General features: G+C 40.9%; 1 protein-coding gene and 1 long non-coding RNA gene across 2 annotated transcripts in view; one reads left to right on the top strand and one right to left on the bottom strand.

Annotated features, from left to right (window-relative positions):
• The window catches only part of USP39 (ubiquitin specific peptidase 39), a 33,777-nt gene extending 8,679 nt beyond the window's left edge, over positions 1-25,098 (bottom strand). The window contains exons 1-10 of the mRNA XM_003984212.5: positions 24,790-25,098; positions 20,104-20,173; positions 18,247-18,341; positions 17,101-17,237; positions 15,718-15,870; positions 9,400-9,625; positions 7,520-7,597; positions 6,242-6,309; positions 5,335-5,523; positions 1,296-1,438 (exon numbers count right to left, since the gene is read on the bottom strand). Coding sequence (XP_003984261.1) covers positions 1,296-1,438; positions 5,335-5,523; positions 6,242-6,309; positions 7,520-7,597; positions 9,400-9,625; positions 15,718-15,870; positions 17,101-17,237; positions 18,247-18,341; positions 20,104-20,173; positions 24,790-25,057 — 1,427 coding nt within the window. The 5' untranslated portion in view covers positions 25,058-25,098. The remainder of the gene's footprint in view (positions 1-1,295; positions 1,439-5,334; positions 5,524-6,241; positions 6,310-7,519; positions 7,598-9,399; positions 9,626-15,717; positions 15,871-17,100; positions 17,238-18,246; positions 18,342-20,103; positions 20,174-24,789) is intronic.
• Positions 7,548-7,908, top strand: LOC111559841. The gene is made up of 2 exons (XR_002741195.1): positions 7,548-7,614; positions 7,706-7,908. It is a non-coding gene; the product is annotated as an uncharacterized LOC111559841 (long non-coding RNA).
• Positions 25,099-25,121: the final 23 nt, after the last annotated feature.

Here is a 25,121-nt window from a genome sequence, read left to right as displayed (position 1 = left end):
TTCATCTAGACCAAGCCTCTCATTTTACCCATGTGAGAATAAATCCAGAAAATATGCAAATGACCTGTCCAAAGTCACAAAGCTAGGATGGTACAGAACTCAGGCCTCTTTAATTTCAGATACTACCCTCTTAAACACTACAAAGAATTAAGAATTAGAACGATTTTCTTTCTTTCTTTTTTTTTTTTTTAAAGATTTTACTTTTTAAAGTAATCTCTATACCCAACATGAGACTTGAACTCACAATGCCAAGATCAAGAGTCGCATGCTCCACCTACTGAGCCAGCCAGGCACCCCATGGAACCATTTTCAAAAGAGAAAACTGGCAGTCTTGATATCATTTGGGGAACTGAGAAACGGAGAGGGATGGAGAGAGAAAGAAAAGAAGGGACGAGCATGGATACATTAGAGCTCCCAAACTACTTTGTGAAGGTTTAAAAACAACCCTAATGAGCTAAACAACAAGTTAATCCTATCATATATCCACCCAAATCCTTCTCAATAAGAAAGTGCCTTAGGGCTCCACTCTTCCTTACCTAAATGCCAGCACACAGAGACCCACACTTCCTCCTGCCAGCCCTTCCACCAGGTCTCTCTAGGTTCTCAGAGAGATCTTCTTCAGAGTATGAAAACCATTGTCTCTTGAGAACTGAAAACCAACTGTCTATCTCCAAAAGGATCTTGCAGATTTCTGAGTTAGAAAGTAGCAAATTAAAAGCATCTGGTACAACTCCTCCCAGTTTGCATTAAAATACCCATAAATGTTCATAAAGAGACAACTGCATGATAAACTAAAAATAAGACTATACATCAAAATTTATGTTTCTCACCAATAGAAATTAAACACATTCCAGATTTTACCTGGCAAAAAATAAGACAGAAGGACCCCAAGATGGCAAGACAAATCTGGAACCATCCCCATTGTCCATGCCTAACCACAGTATGCAAGAAGATGCAACGACCAGCAAACAGATGGACAGACTCGGGGTCATCTTCGAAGCCAGGCAGAATCCTACCTGTCCTGCCCTGCTTTCATCCAGTTTTCCCTATATGGAAAGACTACATTTTCCAGCAAGCAACAGGCGAGGAGGAGAAAGAAGGACTGCCTCTAGGGACCTCTATCCCTGAGGTCCCTGAAATATTTGTATCCTTCCAAGAACTCTTAACTTATAGTGTATGTAGGCTCTATTCCCAGCAATCTCTAAATAAGACAGTCCAAAATTAATAATAGTATAAAAATATAAAAAATTTAGGCTCACTCTCCCTGAGAGTAAGAGAAGCAGGGTAATACTCACGTAATAGGGAAGTTGACAATAGTTGGATTCTTCTCCACAAAGAAATTGTTCTTAGTGAATCTCTTAATACAAAAGATTAGATACGGAGGCAGCTTGGTGAGCTGGAAGCGCTTTAGAAAGTTTTCCTTGTAGGTCTTATATTCCTAGAGAGAGAGAGAGACGGGGGAGAAGAAAATTATCAAATTAGTGTTGGAGTATCTGGACAGGGGCAGGAGGACTATCAGGACAGGGGCAGGAGTTTTGTTTTGGTTTGGATTTTTAAATATAATTCTGCCTTACACTTAAGAATTCAGAAGACACCTGATTGCAGAAGCCATGTTAAGGTCTTAGGAACAGTAACACAACTAAGACTACCTAAAATACAAGTGTGGAACATATTTAAGCCAGTACATGAACATGCTGCTGAATTCTACCCATAGCAATGTGGGTATCCATTTCTACAAGGAAAACAAAAATGTCAGATGAAAAAGAGGAGTTGTTAAAAGCTGCAGAATTAAAACAAAACCATGAGAGCATCACTTAATTCAAAATAAGGAAGAAGTGGCCGACTATTCAGTAGAGGCATACTGCCATGGAATAAGTACTTCTGAAGCAGTGAGGGCCCCTTCATCAATGAGGATATTCCAGAAAATGGAAGAACTGAAACTACGAAACTCTTAGAAGAAAAAATAAGGGTAAATTTTCATGACCTAGGATTTGACAATCTATTCTTGCATATGAAAACAAAATCACACACTTCAAAAGAACACCTAGATGGTATTTCGTCAAAACTTGAAACTTCTGTGCTTCAAATGATACTATCAAGATGGTGAAAACGCAATCTATATAAGAGGAGAAAATGCTTGTAAAATCAGACATCTGATAAGGAACAGTATCTAGATTATATAAAGCATTCTTACAACTCAATAATAAAGATAACCCAATTTAAAAATGCACAAAGGACCTGAATAGACATTTCTCCAAAGATGATATACAAATGTCCAACGAGCACGTGAAAAGATGCTTAACAGCATTAGTCATCAGGGAAATACAAAGTGTTGTACTTCACAAGTGTGAGATATATTCACAAGTGTTGTAAATTCACAAGTGTTGGTGAAGATGTAGACAAACTGGAGCACTCATACACTGTTGATGGGAATACAACATCGTGTAGCCACTTTGGAAAAACAGTCTGGCAGTTCCTCAAATGGCTAACATAAGAGGTACCATATAGCCCAGCAATTCTACTTCTTAATCGTCACTCAAGAGAAATGAAAACATGTTCACAGAACAACCTGTAGACTAATATTTATGGCAGCATTATTCACAGTAGCCAAAAGGTAGAAACGATCCCAAATGTCCAGCAACTGATGAATGGATGAACAAAATATGGTCTATTCATACAATGGGATCTAATTTGGCCACAAAAAGGAATGAAGTAGTGATACATGCTACACCATGGATGAACCTTGAAAGCATTATGCTACGTGAAAGAAGCAAATCCCAGAAGAGCACATTACAAGGATTCCATTACAGGACATGTCCAGAATGGGCAAATCCACAGAGACAGAAAGTAGATGAGTAGTTGCCTATGGTTAGGGGAGACGAGGAGGTTGGTAACCAAAGGGTAATGAAAACACTAATGAGGAAAATGTTCTACAACTAATTGTGGTGGTGGTAGCACATGTCTGTGGATACAGTAAAACCCACTGAATTATGTAACTTTAAGTGGGTTAAATGTATAGTGTATGAATTATATCTCAATAAAGCTATTACTTTTTTAAAAATCAAGTTCCCTTGTCACATGATACATAATCTGAGAGTACTGGAGAAATAAGCTTTCTGTCTCTAGTACACACATCATAGCTATACCTTTCAGGTAAATCTTCGATCATCTAAGGGTATAAGCACTACTGGAAAAAATGTCTTTTTTGTTGGTATCAAGTAACCTCTGTGTGGTTGAAATAAAACACTGTATTAAAAGCAAAACATTTTTTTTAATCAGGTAAATGCTAAGAGATTTCACTGCCCACATCTGAATCTATGATCAAGTTGACATCAAAACCACTCTTTTCAAGAGGGAAGGAAACAAACCACAAGAGACTCTTCATGATAGAGAACAAACTGAGGGGTGACAGGGGGATATGGGTGGAGGATGGGCTAGATGAGTGACAGGTATTAAGGAGGGCACTCATAATGAACACTGCATATTGCATGTAAATGATGAATCACTGACACCAATACAGCACTGTATATTAACTAAAATTTAAATTAAATAAATAAGCATTCTTTTTAATCATCTCTCAGACTAGCGAAGGATTTAATACCTAAATGATGTCACGGCCTAACTTAACAAAGGTTTGTCAGGAGTTCCTGAGAAAGCCTGAGGAAAGACTTTCACCATGGACATCAGTACCACATTCAAATAGCAAGGAACAATTTGGCTTTGACTACATATTACACTGTAATAGAACTGTTAATCAATTTTATTGGTCTCAAAGTTTTATTTGTCTACATTATAAATTTGTTATAATTTCATACTTGCTTACAAGCTGTAGGTGTAAGGAGCTTATACCAACATTTACATGCATACTAAGGTGGTTAACATAGAAGAATAAATTTAATCACACCATATATTAACTAACTTGGATGTAAAAAAATAAGCAGAAAAAAAATAAAATTTGTACATATGCATTAAATACGGTATCACCTTAAAATATAAAGATATAAATGATAAGGACATTGCAAAAAAAAAAAAGAATAAATTTAAATCAATACTGAGGGTTCATGGGAATCTTAATATTACTTAAATTTGAACAAACAGTGATAAGAGGGACCAAGTAGCATGGCTGAAAAAGTCAGATGAAAAATCTGAGTCTAGATTCCTGGTTTTGACACTTAAAACCATAAAATAAACAAACTGAGCTACTACAAACCCTAAGGTCTCTCTTTCACCATCCCAAAATGAGTCTCTAAAAGACAGTGTTCGACATCTTACCAATCTCTGAGCGTGTGTGTGCACACACGTGTGTGGGTGTGACACGGGCAGGTGTCACTGTACAAGGATATCCAGGGCTTGTTTTGCTTATTAAACTTGCTAACAGTACCTGACAATGGACTTGGACACTGGACGGAAACAGAGATGGAGGTTAGTAAAGGCGTGTTTTAGGCATGAGCTGCCTAGCTCCCAATTCCGCCTTTTCAAGGAAAGGCCCTGATTCACAGGATCCCTGAACAGAAAGGACACCTGATTCAAGTGGGCCTTTCAACCCACTAGGAATCCTGAAGCAGAGTAGCAGAAGGCTGGGCCTTGGAACAACTGAAGTAAGGTAATGGCAGCCTGTGCAAGGGACAATCAACAGACCGCCACTTCTGAGAACCCTGTCACCCTAGTTCTGTCCTTCCCAAGTCCTGCTCTGTTCAAGTCTCCCTAAGACCTTCAAGAGATGCCTTCCAATAAAGTTCCTCTTTTAGTTTAGTGAGTTTTCTGTTGCTATTTAATATCTGAAAACAAAAGAAACTTAGCTAATGAAGAGAAAGAGCAGAAAGCGTTTGGAATGAGACATCAGGTGAAAAAAATTCTCCCAGTAAAGAACAGAAAGGATTAAATTTGTCTAGGATAAAGAAGGGAATTAAACCGAGAAACAGTTAACTCAGTAGATCAGAAGACACTTTTAACTTAATAAAAAGTAATATGATAGTAAGAACAAATTATTTCATCTATATTTTAGCTCTATTTTTTCCATTTGAATACTGACACTACATTTTTTAAAAGATTTTAAAATTTCTACTATCCTAAATACCCGCTCCTTTCTCCATCCTACCCAGAGGCAGATGGCTGAAAGGAACATATGAGAAGTGTAAGAGAGGGCACTGCCAATCAAGCGAAGAGTTGGGGTGACCAGCTAGAAACAGCGTGGAGTTTGGGAGGCTCAATACACACAATACGTTTTATAATAAGTGCATTCCACAAACGTGGCGACTTCCAACTATAAAAAGAAACGAAAAAAGTCCAGAGAGAGAAAGGAGCATCAGCAGGGCAGCTGTGCAAATGGACTACCTTCTCGGTGATGCCGTTGAATTTGGCCAGGATGTTGAAGAGCGGCACCTGAGGGATAATGAGCTGCTCCTTCTCGTCCTTGTAGAGGGGAGCGGTAGGGAGATCCAGTGTCAGGTACATGAAGGTGGACTCCACCATTGTCTCCTGGTACTCATCATTATGCAGCAGCTGCTCTTTTTCTTCTGCTGGCTAGAAATGAGGAAGAAGAAAAAGGAGGGAAGGAATGTGAGCAGTATGCATACCACCACACACAGAAAGAAACAATGTTTTTATTCATTTTGTATCGGGGTGAAGACAGCGCCCAAGAGACTGGGCATTTTATGGACAGCATCGCTGCCTGGGTAGAGTAATGCAAACACAGAGGGACTTCCAACCTCAGAGAGATGGCTTTTTAAATTTTTTGAGAGAGAGAGAGAGAGAGAGAGAGAAAGCATGGGAGACTGGAGAGAGAGAGAAAGAATCTTAAGCAGGCTCCATGCTCAGCGCAGAGCCTGACACAGGGCTCAATCCCATGACCATGAGACCATGACCTGAGCCAAAATGAAGAGTCAAATGTTCAACTGACTAAGCCACCCAGAAGACCCTAGAGAGATTGTATTTAAATACCAGACTATTTAAAACCCTTTTAGATGATCTAGAAGGCTTATCTGAGCTTTCTGAAAAATCACACCAGCACCACCCAATGGCCAGACCACTTAAACCAGCAAGACTTTTACCCTACCGTAACTGCCCAACTTAAGCACACTGGTGCAACAAAAGCCCGAGGAGCTGTCACTTGACAAGAGTTTTTGTAGAACCTCATCTTGAGACAAGAGGCCTTGACAGACCTCTAAGCCTCTCTCTGTCAACCGTGAATCCCCTCAGGTAAGATAAATCAGGCCAAGAGTCAGTTTCAACCCCCACTCACCAGATCAGGATGAGGCAGCTTTTTAGTGAAGATCCTCATGGAACCCTGGAAAACATCAGTCACAATGGCTGTACAAACAGAAATCAAAATGCAAATTCTGTCAGGTTGGAAAGCATTTCCAGAATATAGTCCTAACTTCTAAATTTATGAAATAAACCAGCATTGTCCAGCTAAGACTCAAAGCTCTCAGTAAACACAGAAGTACCTTTGCAACATGTACCACCATGGTACCTTCATCATTATTTGTGTAAATAATTACTTTGTGTCTGCCTTCTCCATAAGATACCCTCTAGCACAGGGCCTGTACCATAGGAGAAAAATTAAGTGCATCTTAATGAATGAATGAAATGATTTATAAACCCTAGAGACTTATGAATCACAAAAAAAATCACAAGCAAAACAAGATACATCCAAAGACTTTCCCATAACCTTATGCTGTGTGCAAAGGAAGATAAAGTCCACCCTGCACTGGACGTAAAACAAAAATGCAGACTGAGGGACAGAGCAGAACAGAACCAAAGCACTGAGACAGAAAGTACAACAGGGTTCTAGAATCCTAATAGCACACAAGATACAGAACTCAGAGGATGTAAACAGGTTGAAGACACCTGGTAGAGGTGGTAGGGCCATCTGGTAGAGCATCAGCCCATAATTCCACATTAATAAACGTTAACACCAGCAGAACAGAGAAAAAGGACAAGGAAAAAGCTGCATTAGGTCTCCAAAATTATTTATCTAGCTCAGCACTCTCTAAGCTAACAACTATTTCTGGCATTCATGAAAACTGTCTAACTACTGCTATGCCAACATGGATGTTAAGAGACCATCGGACTTAAAGTCTGAGAATCAATACGGAAGCAAGCCTCATTTCTCCCAAGTACAGGCCCAGGGGAAGGAACTAGCTTTTACTCTGCTTTACCAGTCAACTTAGAAGCCAGGCAAACCATGCAGTGAGTCCTCTTCACATTAACTCGTGCACTGCCAGGAGACTAGCAGTCGACAACATGCTGCCCAGCCCCTCAGTTTGGAACTAGGTCAGGATTTTAGAGCATTATTATATCTATTTCCATGTATTAAACATGCCATTGGATATAACCATATCCTAATTTTTAAAAATGGAGAGGAACCTATTCAGGAATAAAATTTAGTCCATGTATACACAGACACTACCCTAACACAAAAAAATAAAAAGTTAAGAAAAGGATGGGAAGTTGCAAAGTGCCTATAAAAGGAAGCAAACAAAAAAAGAGCTCCCTTTTACAAAATAACATGACTTACTCTTCTTTTTCTTCTTTGTGCCCCCCAGAGCTGAGTGTAGAGCATTCAGAAACCAGGACAGAAAGTCAACTCCATCCCCTGGAAAAGAAGGAAGGGTGAGGCATTTTGAAGCTGCAAATTAGTATAGTCCAAACCATGCGCTGGCTGGCATGAGGCCACATTCCTGGTTTTCCTTCTTCCTTTCAGGCAACACCATCCTGTCCTCTGGGCGTCCTCCTCTATTTGGACATTAAATGCTGGCACTCCTCAAGGTCAAGCTCTTAGTCTTCTGATCTTTGCTCTCTCCCTGGGATCTCTGACCCAACCAGGACCTTCCATTATCATCTCTACTTCAAATGTGTATCTCACCACCCATCAAAAGCCAGTATTGAATTTCCCCTCTAAATCACTCATTGGCCAGAATCTTGTTTATAAAACCTAAGTCTGTGGGGCACCTGGGTGGCTGGGTCGGTTAAGTGTCCGACTTCAGCTCAGGTCATGATCTCATGGCTCGTGAGTTCCAGCCCCATATCGGGGTCTGTGCTGACACCTCGGAGCCTGAAGCCTGCTTCGGATTCTGTGTCTCCCTCTCTCTGCTCCTACCCTGCTCACACTCTGTCTCTGTCTCTCTCAAAAATAAACATAAAAAATAATAATAATAATAATAATAATAATAATAATAAATAAATAAATAAAACCTAAATCTGACATTACATCTTGGCTTAAAAGCCTTCATTGACTCCCCACTGTTGTCAGGATATAACCCATCTCCTTCTAGTGGCACATAAACCCGACAATCCAGTCCCTCTCTCGCACCTCCACTTCAGCTCTCACACTGTCCCCCGGAATCTAAGCACCTGGCTACTGGCAGCCTTGTGTCTGTTCCTGGCATATCCACGCTCCTGTTGGCAGTGTCCTCTTTAACCTGGAATGCCCAGCCCCAACCTATCTCCTCTGTGCCTGGAACTCAGCTAGCTCTTCCTCCACTCTGACTCCATATGACCTCCCATGTGCTCAGCCAGGGTTCCCTGCTCCACGCTCCCTCCCAGAGCATACTTCCCTTCCTCAATCACAGCGCTTACCACCCTGTGCTCACCTTTTTACACAACTATCTTCCCCACTAGAATGGGAGCTCCTGGAAGAAAAAAACTGTTGCTTATCCCTGCAGCCTTAAAACCTACTAGCAACAGGAATGGATGATGAACAAACTGACATGAGGCCAGAGGACACTGTATGAGATCCAGGTAGTAAGAGCTACAGTGTCCACATTACTCACACAGCAATAACTATTTGGACTTGGAGGGATGAAAACAGTCAAAACAGGTCATTGGAATATCTAGCCTGCAACATGACAAAATGAGAAACAAATGTGGCAAGTGCTTAAGGGTTGGCACCTTTCCCAGCCTCCTGGTTTTCCCCCAAAACCGTACAGTTTAGTTTACTACATATGACAGACTTTCTATCCAGCTGAAATCTCAGGACTCTGAACAGGGCAGGCTGATGAAAGAAGAATCAGGAACATAATCATATGATGAACTGGATACTCACCTGGTTACTACAAGGTTTACAGCAAGTACAAGTAAATTTGCTCATCAAACTAATTTTGTTGCCCTAACATCAGAAAATATGAATGACTGGGGTGCCTGGGTGGCTCAGTCGGTTAAGCATCCAACTTCAATTCAGGTCACGGTCTCACGGCTCATGAGTTCCAGCCCCGCGTTGGGCTCTGTGCTAACAGCTCAGAGCCCAGAGCCTGCTTCGGATCTGTGTCTCCTCCTCTGTCTGCCCCTCCTCCCACTCATGCTCGTACGCTTGCGCTCTCTCTCTCCTTCAAAATAAACATTTAAAAAAAAAAAAAAGGTTTAAAAAAAAAGACAAAATATGAATGACTTGTTCCTTACCTTGCTTGGTGATCTGAAAGGTCTTCTTGCTGCAAAGGACAACAGCCTGAAGCATCTCATGGGGAGACACGTGTGCCTTAAAATTTCGGGGGTTCCAGAGCTTTCTCATCAGCTCTCCAAAACGCTGGACCAACAAGAACATGATATCCCCTGGAGGACGCTTGATGTTCTTATAATTGTCTTCTTCCAGGAAGTAGTTCCGAAGAGGAGGAACATTAGACAAAGCCTGGAAGTCAAATACTTCAGCCAATTAATCCAGAGGCCCTGCGAAGGGCCCCCACGCACAACCCTGGGAGCCAAGCACTTATAGAACCAGGCCTGTGATGGCCTCAAAGAGTCAAAAGGAAATGCTGAGGTTTAAAGTTCACATTATTATAGAAACATCCTCTGTACTAAGTTTCACATAAAGTCCAGTTGTGCAGATATTTTGTTTTGGACATGAAGTTTTTTATTATTTTTTTTTATTTTAGAGAATTTTTTTAAGCAATCTGTATATCCAACATGGGGCTCAAACTTAAAACCCTGAGATCAAGAGGCACCCGTTCCACCAAATGAGCCAGCCAGGCAACCCAACCAAGAAGTTTAAAAAAAAAAAAGAAAAAAAGTATTCAGACGCCTAGGTGGCTCAGTTGGATGAGCATCCAACTCCTGATTTCAACTTAGATCATAATCCCAGGGTAATGGGATTGAGCCCCGCATCAGCCTCTGCACTAAGCATGGAGCCTGCTTAAGATTCTCTCCCCTTCTGCCTCCCTCTCTTGTGCACTCTCTCGCTCTAAAAATAAATAATTTTTTATAAAAAAGAATTCAAGGGGCGCCTGGGTGGCGCAGTCGGTTAAGCGTCCAACTTCAGCCAGGTCACGATCTCGCGGTCCATGAGTTCGAGCCCCGCGTCAGGCTCTGGGCTGATGGCTCAGAGCCTGGAGCCTGTTTCCGATTCTGTGTCTCCCTCTCTCTGCCCCTTCCCCGTTCATGCTCTGTCTCTCTCTGTCCCCAAAAAAATAAATAAACGTTGAAAAAAAAAATTTTTTTTAAATAAAAAAGAATTCAAGTCCCTATTCACTGACCAACTTATTTAATAATTTCCTTCATTTATTCTAATTAGGTTTGTGACTATATTTGCATTCATAGGAATTAAAAGCTAGAAATCCAAACATTCCATTTGGCTAGGGCAGAGATAACTATCTGGAGGCCAAAATTCTCCCATCTCTCAAATGCACATTAAAATCTGGGCTCTGTGTCGACAGCTCAGAGCATGGAGTCTGCTTCAGATTCTGTGTCTCCCTCTCTCTCTGTCCCTCCCTCATTAGTACTCTGTCTCTCTCTCTAAAAAGCAAATAAAAACATTAAAAAAAAACTTTAAAAAAATGGGGTGCCTGGGTGGCTTAGTCGGTTAAACATCTAACTTCAGTTAGACTCAGGTCATGATCTCGCCATGCACGAGTTTAGGCCCTGTGTTGGGCTCTTGTGCTGACAGCTCAGACGCTGGAGTCTGCTTTGGATTCTGTGTCTCTCTCTTTCTCTGTCCCTCCCTTACTAGTACTGTCTCTCTCTCTCTCTCAAAAATAAATAAAACCATTAAAAAAAATTTTTTTAAATAACATGAAAGTCATCTTAATAAAGTTTGGTGTTTTTCCCAAGTGTGGTATTTATTGAAAGAGTGATAATACATAAATATAAAATAAAATAACAAAAATTAATATAATTATATATAAAAATGATACAAAATGAACATATATATAAAAGTGATTAATTCTGTTATGATCAAAAATGGCCAAAAGGTTTAGGAGAAAATAAATTTTACCAAACAGAACTACTCTGCAATCCAGCAATTGCACCATTAGGTATTTATTTACCCAAAGGATACAAAAATACAGATGCAAAAGGGTACACGCACACCAATGTATACAGCAGCAGCATTATCAACAATAGCCAAACTATGGAGAGAGCCCAAATGTCCATCGATTGATGAATGAATAAAGAAGATGTGGTGTATATAAACACAATGAAGTATTTGTTGGCCATCAAAAAGAATGAAATCTTGCCATCTGCAATGACATGGATGAAGCTGGAATGTATTATGAAAAGCAAAATAAGTCAATCAGAGAAAGACAAATACCGTATGATTTCACTCATAAGTGGAACTTAAGAAACAACACAGATGAACATATGGGAATGGGCAGGGCAGGGGGGTGAAGAGAGGGAAACAAACCACAAGAGACTCTTAATGATACAGAACAAGCTATGGGTAATGGAGGGAGGTGGGTGGGAGATGGGTACTAAGGAGGGCACACGCTATGATGAGCACTGAGTGTTGTATGTAACTGATGAATCACTGAATTCTGCTCCTGAAACCAATACTGCACTGTATGTTAACTAAAATTTAAATTAAAATAGTAATAATAATAATAATTAATAATAATAATAAATTTTACCTCATTAAAGAAAGATAAAGACTAGCCATGTTGGTTCAGGAAGAAATAAAGCTCATTAGTATGAGCTACAAAACTGGGAGGGAAACCACAGAACAGACCCTAAATAAATGCCATCTCCCTACAGGTCCCTCCTGATGGGTTTGTGAATCCTTAACAGCACTGTGCTTACTATGAGCATAACTTTCTTTGGCAAGGTAATCCGTTTAGAAAGGAGGATAGAGGTTTCTGCTAAATACAATAAACCTAGGCATCTTAGAGGAAGACAACTCAGGACACAGGGAATACTGCAACAGAGGTGATTGGGAAAGCCCCTACAAGCTTAGCTCACCTAAATAAACAAGGACTTCATGCCTAGAGAATAATTACTAAAAAAAAGGGTTATTATCTAAAGGAAAGAAGTATGGGGGCTGAGTGGCTCAAGAGCATTGAACTCTTGATTTCGGCTCAGGTCATGATCTCAGTTTGTGAATTCGAGCCCCATGTTGGGCTCCGCACTGACAGGGTGAAGCCTGCTTGGGATTTTCTCTCTCCTTTCCCCTCTCTCGCCCTCCCCTGCACGTGTGTGCACACATGCACTCTCTGTCTCTCTCAAAATAAATAAATAAACTTTACAAAAATAAATTAATAAAGGAAGAAAGAAGTATGGACAAAGTTCATCCTAGCTCTCACTTATCCAAGCTGTGGAGAGAGGTTGCTCTCTGCTTTCAGCAACAATACAAAAAAGTATGTGTCAGACGGAAATCATTCAGCCTCCAGATGGAATACTTCGTCCATTCAATCCCATTGTAGTGGCAATTATATCACAGAGGATTTGTTCGTCTACTTATTTTAAAAATAAAAACTTCCTATGGGAACTAAAACCCCTCACAAAGCCAAGGCTAACTGTACTGACCATGTTCAAATCCTATCTGTTCAACCTGTAAGTCTTTTTCTCTCTACTGAAGCATTTAACCTTTCCAGGGTCTAGGTATGACATCAGTGGCAGATGTCAAAACTGACAGATACACTTTCATAATTTTTTATCCAAATTCTTTATGCAAAAATACCATAATCAAAGTTTAAAGGCCAAATAAGAACTAGAAGGAAATCTTTGCAACATATATAACAGAAAAACGCTAATACATATTTTTCAGAGTTCAGCAAAATAAACTCCCAACAGAAAAACGAGCACATGGCCCATCAACACTTGAAAAAATACAAGTAATCAACTTTAGAAGTGAATAAACAAAAGGTAGGTTAAATGTATCAAAATGGGAAAAAAATAAGTGTAACAGACACAATGCAAGATGAAGAACTCTCTTTTGTGTTGCTGATGGGTTTGTAAATTGCTACGAATAGCCTACAGCCTAGAATCTAGGCCCTAAATGCATTAATACAAGATATGATGGTTAAATAAACTATAATTCATTCACGAACTGAATTAACATGTAATCATTAAAGATGCTGAACAAGAATATGTACAGGCATATTACAGGTTCGGTTTCAGACCACTACAATAAAGCTAATAATACGATAAAGAGAGTCAAAGGGATTTTTTGGTTTCCCAGTCCATCATAAGGTTATGTTTCTACTATACTATAGTCTATTAAGTGTGCAATAGCCTATGTCTAAAAAAACAACGTGCATACCTTAATTTAAAAATACTTTTTAAGTTAAGTAATTTAGGGGCACCTGGGTGGCTCAGTCGGTTAAGTGCCCAACTCTTGATTTCGGCTCAGGTCATGATCTCATGGTTCATGGGATCAAACCCCGAGTAGGACTCTGCGCTGACAGTGTGAAGTCTTCTCGGGATTCTCTCTCTCTCACTCTGCCCTTCCCCCACTCTCCAAAATCTATAAACGTTAAAAAAAATTACTTTATTGCTAAAAAAATGCTATCATCTGAGTTTTTTTTAAATTTATTTTTTTAAGAGAGCGAGCAAATGTGCACCCACAAGGGGGAGGGGCAGAAAGAGAAAGGGAGAGAGAGAGAATCCCCAGAAGGCTCTGTACTGTCAGTGCAGAGTCTGATGCAGGGCCTAATGCAGGGCCTGATCTTAGCAACTGTGAGATCATGATCTGAGCTGAAATCAAGAGTCAGATGCTGGACTGACTGAGCAGCCCAAATGCCCTCCAACATCTGAGCTTTCAGTGAGTCATCTTTATACTGGTGGAGGGTCTTGCCTCCATGCTGATAGCTACTGACTGATCATGTTGCTGAAGCCGGGGTGACTCCAGCAGTTTATTAAAACAAGACGACAATGAAGTTTGCCGCATCAACAGACTCTTCCTTGCATGAACAATTTCTCCCTGGCATGTGATGCTGTTTGTTAGTATTTTACCCACAGCAGAACTTTCAAAATTGGAGTCAATTTTGTTATTTTGTCAATTTTGACAAAATTTTGTCAATTTTGTTATTGCTTTGTCATCCAAGTTTATGTAACATTCCAAATCCTTTGTCATTTCAACAATCCTCACAGCGTCTTCACCAGTAGATTCCATCTCAAGAAACCCCATTCTTTGCTCAGACATAAGAAGCAACTCCTCATCCACTAAAGTTTTACCATGAAATTGCAGGAATTCAAATATAATTAACAGGGGTGCCTGGGTGGCTCAGTTGGTTAAACATCCGACTCTTGACTTTGGCTCGGGTAATGGCCTCATGAGTTTGTGGGTATGAGTCCCACATCAGGCTCTGTGTTAACACTGCAAAGCCTGCTTGGAATTCTCTCTCTTCTCTCTGCCCTGCCCCCCCAATAAATAAGCTACAAAATATACATATATAGTATATGCATATGACCACATACATACACACAGTACATAGACATATATACGTATATTTTATATGTATAGTAACAAGCCTAAAACATTGCAAGGATTACCAAAATGTGACATAGTCACGAAGTGAGCAAATGTTGCCAGGAAAATGGTGCTGAAGGAGTTCCTTGACACAGGGTTGCCACAAACCTTCAATGTGTAAAAAGCACAATGTCTGTGAGGCACAATAAAGTGAAGCACAATAAAATAAAGTGTGCCTGTATTGATTTCATACATTTTAAGCAGGACAGAGTACTAGAGAAAGGAAAGAATGAAGCCTTCATTCTTTATACTTTCTACATCTTCCACCCATCCCTTAAGTGTTTATGTTTATAAATTTTAATTAATTTTTGTGGTCAACGAAGCAAGATTATTGTTAATGTTCTTAATTGTGCTTACTAACATGTTCTAATTTTTCTACAATGTATACGTAATATTCATATAATTTTTTAATGTTTATTTATTTTTGAGAGAGAGGGGGAGGGACAGAGAGAGAAAGAATCCCAAGCAGGCTCCATACTGCCAGCACAGAGCTCAATGCAAGGCTCAAACCCACGAACTGTGAGATTATGACCTGAGCCGAAATCAAGAGTCGGACCCTTAACCAACTGAGCCACCCAAGCACCCCAACTCGTTAATTTTTTAGAAAACAAAACTTAATTGCAAACAGGAGAACTTTGGCTTTCTGTATGCCCCACTTTGGAGCTTAAGCACAGGAGCAGGATCAAGACCTCAGATAGCCAGCACAAGGAACATCTGCGCTATTAAAAAAAGAAAAGATGCATCATCTAACACATGTGTTTCTTATTCGGTACTGCCAGGCCACACACTCATTCTATCCTTCATTCCCTGAAAACTACAGAGGCCATGAGCCCAGAGGCTAGAAAAAGCCTCACCATCGGGCAACAGCCCTTTGAGCAGACATAGGAATGTTATGTTTGGTGCAAATAGTTAAGTAGAATCCTCAGCAAGACTTGGTGTCTCCAGGTACCATTTGACTCTACCAGAAGGCAGTCACTTCTTGGCTGACCTTCACAGTGTTCTCAGGTTACCTCCTCTCCCCATCACTGTTCCCATCTTGATCCTACCTGAAGGACAGCGTTGGCATAGTCATTGGCCTTTATGTTATTCAAGCCCACGATACCCGGCAGATAAGTGGTCCCATCATATGCCCGGGACAATTTGGCTTGCTTGTCCAAGTTTGCAATCTGCTGCTTTGTGAAAGTGGGCTTCAACACATACTGCAAAGCAAAAGAAAATTCCAAGATGTTTCAGGACTGTCTACGGAGTTCACAAGAGCTATGTGAAATAGCAATTTTTGTCAAAAACAAAAAATACTTTGGTCATGAATGTCTCATCACACAACCAAAGGGCTCCCAACCAAAGAGCTCCCAACAATAGGCATAAAAGCTGAGGTAACATTGAACAGGCCCTCTCCTTACTAATCTAGAAGGGGATCTCTGTGTTTAACCCAAAATCACTGAATCCCCAGGTCTTTCTTCAGACCTCACATCTGGCCAACTCCATGATAAACAACGGTCCAAAACCGGAGGACACACACGTCTCTGCAGGCAGCAGGAGTCTGAGTGTCGGGTGAAACCTCACACAGGACTGGTACGGACCCAGTGCAGAAGCAGGAATGCCTCCCCACCTCTGTGCAAATCTGAGATCTGATACTCCCTATGGCTGGAGGGGCAGGAGCAGAACCTTCCCCGGTCCTAAACCTATAAGGGTCATCACATAAAGGGCAGCAGAGAGGTCTCTACTAAGTCTCTTGGGGACCTTGTACTTACTTCAGTTCCTCTCTATAATTACCATCCATAACTACTTTAACCTCAACTATTAACAGGCATATAAAATTTATAAAAGTAGCATAGTGTTTCAAACACTCGACACTAAGCTCTCCTTAAAAATGAACAAAGCATTCAGCATGAATACACAGACACTTGCTAAAAAATAAACAATAATCAATAGTTCCAACATTAATCAAACCCAAGAAGACTTTCTATGATCTCTTAAGTACAATGACTCTTGGCACAGATCACACACCAGAGCCCACAGATGGGAGGCACTGGCCATTTGGGCTGCATCATATCAAAAGCAGTCATGAGCTGGTATGCAGCTTGGTATCCACTATCCTACACCAGGCCTAATTCATATCCTTCCTCCAAAGTGTGGAAGGTAATATACTTCACAAAAATGCTTTCACCCCAATTAGAAAGTAGCTGCATTTCTTTAGTCCTAACCCACAATGTTAGAAGCAGAAACAGCCACTAGATTGCAGACCATAGGCCACAATTATGAATCCAGACCTTCTTACTAAGGTCTCTCTTGTTGCTCCCAAAGGGAAAGAAGCCTCTCCAAGCCCGAGAAATGGAGATTCTTCCCTAACCTCGGGGCAGGCAAATCCCCAGGAGCCCTAGGCTGGTCCCCAAGAGAACTAGTTCCAAACCAGCCTCTTGGATACATACTGTGATATCCTCCAGCGAGGAATCGATGATCTCATAGTTATCTGGAAGGCAGTAAAACTTGAGGGTGTGGAGGTTGAGGAAGACATGGTGGCTAAACTGGACACTGTGAATGTAGGCATGAGACTTCAAACCCCGGCCTGTAGGGAAGAATGAAAGGCAGTGTAGGGCAGATGCCAGAGAGAGACAAATCAGATTTGATTTTCCTTCAGTATTTTGTACTGGAATGTATTAATATTGGCAAAAACAAAGTACTACACCATCTGTGCAATGAATCTCCTACATGAACTTTTCTCACCACAAAAGTTAGCAAGAAAGAATAGCACATTAGTACTTTATTCCTTGGATGGCATTAAGACACTGGTTAGAGAGGGCCGGGTGGGTGGCTTAGTTGGTTAAGCGTCCGACCGCAGCTCAGGTCACGATCTCACGGTTCATGGATTCAAGCCCTACATCAGGCTCTGTGCTGACAACTCAGAGTTTGGAGCCTGCTTCAGATTCTGTGTCTCCCTCCCTCTCTGCCCCTCACCCGCTTGAGCTCTGTCTCTCTCTCTCAAAAATAAACATTAAAAACTGAAGAAAAAAAAAATCTCTCTAGAGGAGACCTGTAGCTGGCGCTGAAAATTTCACAAGTTTAAAATGCACAACACTGGGGGGGCCCTGGGTGGCACAGTCGGTTAAGCGTCCGACTTCAGCCAGGTCACGATCTCGCGGTCCGCGAGTTTGAGCCCCGCGTCAGGCTCTGGGCTGATGGCTCAGAGCCTGGAGCCTGTTTCCGATTCTGTGTCTCCCTCTCTCTCTGCCCCTCCCCCGTTCATGCTCTGTCTCTCTCTGTCCCAAAAAAAATAAATAAACGTTGAAAAAAAAAATTAAAAAAAAAAAAAAATGCACAACACTGGGGAGCCTGGGTGGCTCAGTCAGTTAAGCATCTGACTCTTGGTCTCAGGTCAGCTCATGATCTCACGGTTCATGAAATCGAGCCCCGACATAGGGCTCAACACTGACAACATGGAGCCTGCTTAGGATTCTCTTTCTCCCTCTCTCTCTGCTTCTCCCCAGCTCACGATCCCTCTCTCTCTCTCTCAAAAACAAATAAACATTGTTTAAACATTTAAAACAAATAAAATAAAATGCACAATGCTTATTTACCCTGAAAGTACTTGCCACACACCAGACAGGCATATGCATTGATATGTGAAAGGGAGATGGAACACAGTTTCTCAAAGTCAAAGTCCAGCACGCTCCTAAAATAACCAAACCAAAGAAAAAAAAACAATTAATAGGGACAGAGGTCTAGGAAAGCACTCAAGAGAAGCAGCATTGGCTCCACACTGCACAATGTCACATAGCATCCTTCAGAGATAGTTCAACAACCTTCTATAAGCTGTGAGAAACATTAACTATTCCTCTCAACATTTACTATAGCAACCTCACCCACCAAGTCCCAAAGCAGTGTCAAAGTATCTGTACTAGACACACAATGCCAGCGACCATCTTTTTTCTTTTTTTTAAATTTACAACCAGTAGAGAACCTTCCATTGCAGTCGCTTTCTCTGGAGGAAAAGCTACAAGTAGGACCAAAGTGACAGGACCTCAACAGCATTCCAAATTAAAAGGCTGGGGGTGGAAGGATATCAAGAGTGAACAAATCCTTTTATAGAAGAAAAACCTATTTTTGTCCATAAAAGTAAATGGGAAACCTGAATATTAGGAGAATACCTACAAATCGATCTACTTATTCAATGGCAAAGTAATGCTATATGAGTACCAGGCAGGTTAAGGGACAAAAAAACTTTACTTTTATTGAATCCAAAGGTGACAAAGAGATTTCTCCTCAAATATTAACTCTAATTAATTGTTACTGGTCCCAGTAAAGCTATACTGTCCATTAAAGGAAGCAAGAGCCACAAGTTAATACTGAAATTTCTAAATAATTAAAATTTGGGGCACCTGGGTGGCTCAGTTAGTTAAGCATCTGACTCTTGATTGTGCTCAGGTCATGACGTCACGGTTCATGGGTTCAAGCCTTGGGTCGGGCTCTGCACTGGCAGTGTGGAGCCTGCTTGGGATTCTCTCCCTCTCTCTCTGCCCCTCCCCAACTTGTGCACATGCTTTCGTACTCTCTCTTTCTCTCTCTCTCAAAAATAAACATTTAAAAAAAATAATAAAATTTGAAACTTGGTTCCTCAAGCCATGTTTCAAGTCATTAGCCATAAATGGCTTATGCCTGCCACAACAGATAGCCCTTATAAAGAGTAACTCCACAGGGCGCCTGGGTGGCTCAGTCGGTTAAGCTTCCAACTTCAGCTCAGGTCATGATCTCGCGGTTCGTGAATTCAAGCCCCGCGTCGGGCTCTGTGCTGACAGCTCAGAGCCTGGAGCCTATTTCAGATTGTGTCTCCCTCTCTCTCCCTCTGACCCTCCCCCGTTCATGCTCTGTCTCTCTCTGTCTCAAAAATAAATAAACGTTAAAAAAAAAAATTAAAAATAAAAAAAAAAAATAAAGAGTAACTCCACTACTAAGAAAACTTCTATTAGCACTACAACCTTAGAGCATAAGTTGAAAAGCACTGTAAGATGCCATCTGGAATCAAAGAAAAGAAACAGGGATGAGGTAACTACCTCTGTTTTAGGACACACCTGTTTTTCTTTTCTCTATTGAATTCCAGCCACCTAGAGTAATACCTAGCACGTAGTGAGTGCTCAAAAAATATTTAAATTTGCTACCGTCATTTTAACTACACTATGCACTCTGTTATTCCACCAAACAAATTCAAACTAAGCTAAAAGCTCTTTATGCATGTGCCCACCCTTAAAAAAAAAATGCCCCCTAACACTTTATATTAAAAGACAAAGATTAATAAATACGGCAAGAAGCACAATCTTCTGGGCAGAAAGCTTTAAAAAGAATAAAATTTGTGATCATTTGACATAGAGTCAAATCTATGCACTTGCTGCATAGATTCCATCATTCTGTGCTGCCCTTGACATCCCTGTCCTACTAACCTGTTAATGGTATCCAGGTACGGGCAATGGCGGCTCCTCCGGTCCTCAGAATCCACGCGGCCATTCTTTGCTGAAAGGAAAATCATCACAGGCTGTGAAATGGGAAACCAGTACTCAGGGTGAACTACTAGTACAAAGAAACCCAGAAATGAGAAAAACTAAACAGGATGAGCTCCTACACAGGAGGCACGGCAATACACCAAAAAGCCCACTAATGGAACAAGTGCCAAATTGGGAGAATATATGTGAAACTCATAGAACCAAAAAACGATTCATTTGCAGATTACATAAAGAAACTGGTGAAACAATAAAAGACAACCCAACAGAAAATGAGGAAAATATCCTCAACAACCAAGAAAATGCAAATTTCCCTGGACAATAATACACCACTTCATATCTACCATAGAAGGAAAGAAATAAAATCGGAAAATTCCAAGTGTTGGCAAATACATAGAGCAATTGAAATGTTCCTGTAACTGCTGGTGGGAATGTAAACTGTTACAACCTCTTGGAAAATAGTACAGCAAGATCAAAGCTGAAAATATGCAGAACTCTGACCCAGCAATCTCTACTTATAAACCTGAGAGAAACTTTCGCACATGTACACTGGAAGTGCCTAACTAAAAATATTTATAGCAGCATGTCTGAAAGGGCCCAAATTGGAAACAAACCAAATATCCGCCACAAATAAAATAAATAAATGTATTCTGGTATCACCAATAGAACACTATGTAGCCATGAATATCTATTTGAATGAACCTCAAAAATATGGTTAGCAAAAAAAAAAAAAAAAAAAAAGGTAAATCAGAAGACCACATACATATGATTCCATTTACATCAAATACAAAATAAAACACAGTACTACTTAGGGATACATATATGAAGTAAAACTAAAAATACAGGGCGCCTGGGTGGCTCAGTCAATTAAGTGTCCAACTTCGGCACAGGTCATGATCTCGCAGTTCACAAGTTTGAGCCCTGCACTGGGCTCTGTGCTGACAGCCTGCAGCCTGCTTCACATTCTATGTCTCCCTCTCTGTCCCTCCCCTAGTTGTGCTGTCTCTCTCTCTCTCTCTCGAAAATTAACACAAAGAAACTTAAAAAATAAATAAAAGTAGAAATGAAAAAAAAATAAAAATAGCACATAAGAGTATTTCAATATATAGAATAGCGAATTCCCAAACAAGGAAGGCAAATACAACTAGGAAGGGGCCTAAGGGACCTTCTAAGGTACTGGTTACAAACCACTTCTTAAGCTGAATAGCATTAGGAGACAATTCTCCATAGGTCTCTCATGTTTCTGCCCATATTGTGACCAAAGGCACTGTCTGCCTCCAGACTATCTTGTCAAGAATATTTGTATAGCAAACAGCATTAGAAGACAGAGAGTCTCCCTACAGAGCAAAGGGGAGGCAAATTCAGACTATTATGAAAGATTTAAGTTCTGTAAGCCCAGAGTTCCTCTCCAGTAAGGCCACCCACTGTGAGTATGTGTCCTCTTCATATTGCACTGTGGGAAATGACACTATAGGAACTAGTCCCATCTTCATCAGCATCCAAAAAACTGTAGCAGGCTAATTAGGCAGCTTGCAAATAAAATCTCAAACCCTTCACAGTTATTGACAAATGGTAAATTTAAGGATGTAAATGTTCATTCTTCTTTATTTTTTTAATATATATTTTTAAATTTATTTATTGTTTAATTTACATCCAAGTTAGTTAGCGTATAGTGCAACAATGATTTCAGTAGATTCCTTAATGCCCCTTACCCATTTAGCCCATCCCCCCTCCCGCAACCCCTCCAGCAATCCTCATTTGTTCTCTATATTTAAGAGTCTCTTATGTTTTGTTCCCCTCCCTATTTTTATATTCTTTTTGCTTCCTTTCCCTTATGTTCATCTGTTTAGTATCTTAAATTCCTCATATGAGTGAAGTCATATATTTGTCTTTCTCTGACTGTAATTTCACTTAGCATAATACCCTCCAGTTCCATCCATGTTGTTGCCAATGTCAAGATTTCATTCTTTTTGATTGCCAAGTAATACTCCATTGTGTGTGTGTGTATGTATATATATATATATATATATATATATATACACATATATGTATGTATATATATATATACACATATATGTATATATATATATATACATACACACACACACACACACACACACACACACACACATACCACATCTTTATCCATTCCATACCTTGGCTATTGTCGATAGTGCTGCTATAAACATGGGGGTGCATGTGTCCCTTTGAAACAGCACACCTGTATCCCTTGGGTAAATACCTAGTAGAGCAATTGCTGAGTCATAGGGTAGTTTTATTTTGATTTTTTGAGGAACCTCCATACTGTTCTCCAGAGTGGCTGCACCACTCTGCATTCCCACCAACAATGCAAAAGAGATCCTCTTTCTCCACATCATCGCCAACATCTGTTTTTGCCTGAGTTGTTCACGTCAGCCATTCTGAAAGGTGTGACATGGTATCTCATAGTGGTTTTGATTTGTCTTTCCCTGATGATGAGTGATGTTGATTGAGCATTTTTTCATGTGTCTGTTTGCCATCTGGATGTCTTCTTTGAAGAAGTGTCTATTCGTGTCTTTTGCCCATTTCTTCACTAGATTATTTGTTTTTCGAGTGTTGTTTGATAAGTACTTTATCGATTTTGGACACTAACCCTTTATCTGATATGTCATTTGCAAATATTTTCTCCCATTCTGTCAGTTGCCTTTTAGTTTTGCTAATTGTTTTCTTTGCTGTGCAGAAGCTTCTTATTTTGATGAGGTCCCAATAGTTCACTTTTGCTTTTGTTTCCCTTGCGTCCGGAGATGTCTTGAGTAAGAAGTTGCTGCGGCTGAGGTCAAAGAGGTTTTTGCCTGCCTTCTTCTCTAGGATTTTGATGGCTTCCTGTCTTACATTTAGGTCTTTCATCCATTTTGAGTTCATTTTTGTGTATGGTGTAAGAAAGTGGTCCAGGTTCATTTTTCTGCATGTCACTGTCCAGTTTTCCCAGCACCATATGAAGAGACTGTCTTTATTCCATTGGATGTTCTTTCCTGCTTTGTCAAAGATTAGTTGGCCATAAGTTTGTGGGTCCATTTCTGGGTTCTCTATTCTGTTCCATTGATCAGAGTGTCTGCTTTTGTGTCAGTACCATCCTGTCTTGATGATTACAGCTTTGTAATACAGCCTGAAGTCTGAGAGTGTGATGCCTCGAGCTTCGGTTTTCTTTTTCAAGATTGCTTTGGCTATTGGGGGTCTTTTCTGGTTCCATACAAATCTTAGGATTGTTTGTTCTAGCTCTGTGAATAATGCTGGTGTTATTTTGATAGGGATTGCTCTTTCTTCTTTAAACTATAATTGTGCATTATATTCAATCCATCTTAGTACCTGTGATCTATTTCACCATAAAAATAAAAGGGAGTTGGGGTGGGGGGGGGTGGAAGACAAGCCAGAATAGCAACTGGGATTCTAGCCTGTTCCAAAGAAAATAATCTCCTTTATCACAACTAAGCAAGATACCTAAAAAACAATTTCTCTTCCAAAGAAAGGGAAAACAGAAGCTGATAAGGTATTTAAGAAGGGTAAAGAATGCCCTGAAATTATTAATTACTCAAAAATATTTATCAAGCACTTTCTATGAGTAAGGTGCTATTCTGGACAGGTGTATTTCTGTAATACAAAAATATGTCAAACAGAAGACTGTAAGAACTTTAAGAGTTAATGTTAAAATATAATCATATACAGATAACCAGGACCAGAAGGCAGAATTATAAAGTCTTGGAGAACTAGGAACTCCCCCCATGAATCCCACCCTTAGCATGTAAGTATAGTGATATATTCACCTGCTACTTCAGTAGGCTTTTACTAACTCTCCACAAAGCAAGTATATAGGAACAGGTTCAAGTCAGGAGTTTCAAGTTCAGTGAAGGAAATGTAATTGCAGTGAAAAGGGAAAGCTTCACAAGTGGTGGAAATGTACTTAACAACTGGTAGGATATCAACAAATTGGAAAAGGCAGCCCACTAAAAGGAAGCCAAGGATGGGTAAAGAGGTCTCTAGGAATCAGAGAGTGTCAGGCGAAGCAGGAATCCAGAGAAAGCTGGCAAAAGGCTGCAGTCATGGAAGGGAGTTAAGACTCACTAGCAGTTGTTAGAATGGCTCCCAAAGGTCACAGCCTCCAGAACTACCTCCACTAATTTTCATAGGGACAGCCACGTAAAACCCACTTTCCCAAACCACAGTGACTCAGTCCAGGTAAAGAATGGCAAAGCAGTGTGGCGGAGGTGCCCGGGGTTCAGGATCTTGACGCTACATGGTCACATTCCAGATACTACCACAGAACTCACAAATCAGGTGTTTGGTAAACACTGAAGGTGATAACATAATTTAGTAAGTGATTTTCCAGTTATTTACAAAAGTAATTAGCACAGCGCCTGGCACACGTTAGGTATTCGATAAAGGGCAGATGCCGTTATTTCTACCGTTGTTAAAACATCAAAGGTGCGGTTTTCACTAAGACTAGTGCTGTCCTCGTTAAAACGCAGTGGAGGCCTTTCGCCGACAAGAGTGGAGGGTGAATGCCCCACCCCCACCCTCACTCCCAAGGAAAGGGAGTCGAGAGGAAAAGGAGAACGCAAGAGTGGAGCCCGCGCCCGGCCCAGCCCCGCGCACCTCGCACCTCCCGCTCAGGCTCGGAGTCCTCGTCAGCCTCGCGCTCCCGCTTCACTCGCACCGCCGGGACGACCGGCGTCGGGGCCTCGCGCGCGCTCACAGGCTCGACCTCCCGCTTCACACGCACTGGGCTGCCCCGGGAGCTCGGCGCCTCTGTCTCCCGCTCCCGATCTCGCTCCCGCTTGACGCGACCCGAGCTGCCCCTCGACTCGGACTCGCGCTTCCCGCGGGTGGAACCACGAGACTCACGCTTGGACCGGCCGGACATTGCCACTACCGGCCGGGTCGTTCTGCGCAAGCTCAAAGCACGCCAGAGCGCGCGGCAGGCACCC

This window comes from Felis catus, chromosome A3 (assembly GCF_018350175.1).
Source record: "Felis catus isolate Fca126 chromosome A3, F.catus_Fca126_mat1.0, whole genome shotgun sequence".
In the NCBI taxonomy this organism is placed as follows: Eukaryota; Metazoa; Chordata; class Mammalia; order Carnivora; family Felidae; genus Felis; species Felis catus.
Note: the sequence above shows the minus strand (reverse complement) of the source record. Positions and strands in the feature narration are given on the sequence as shown.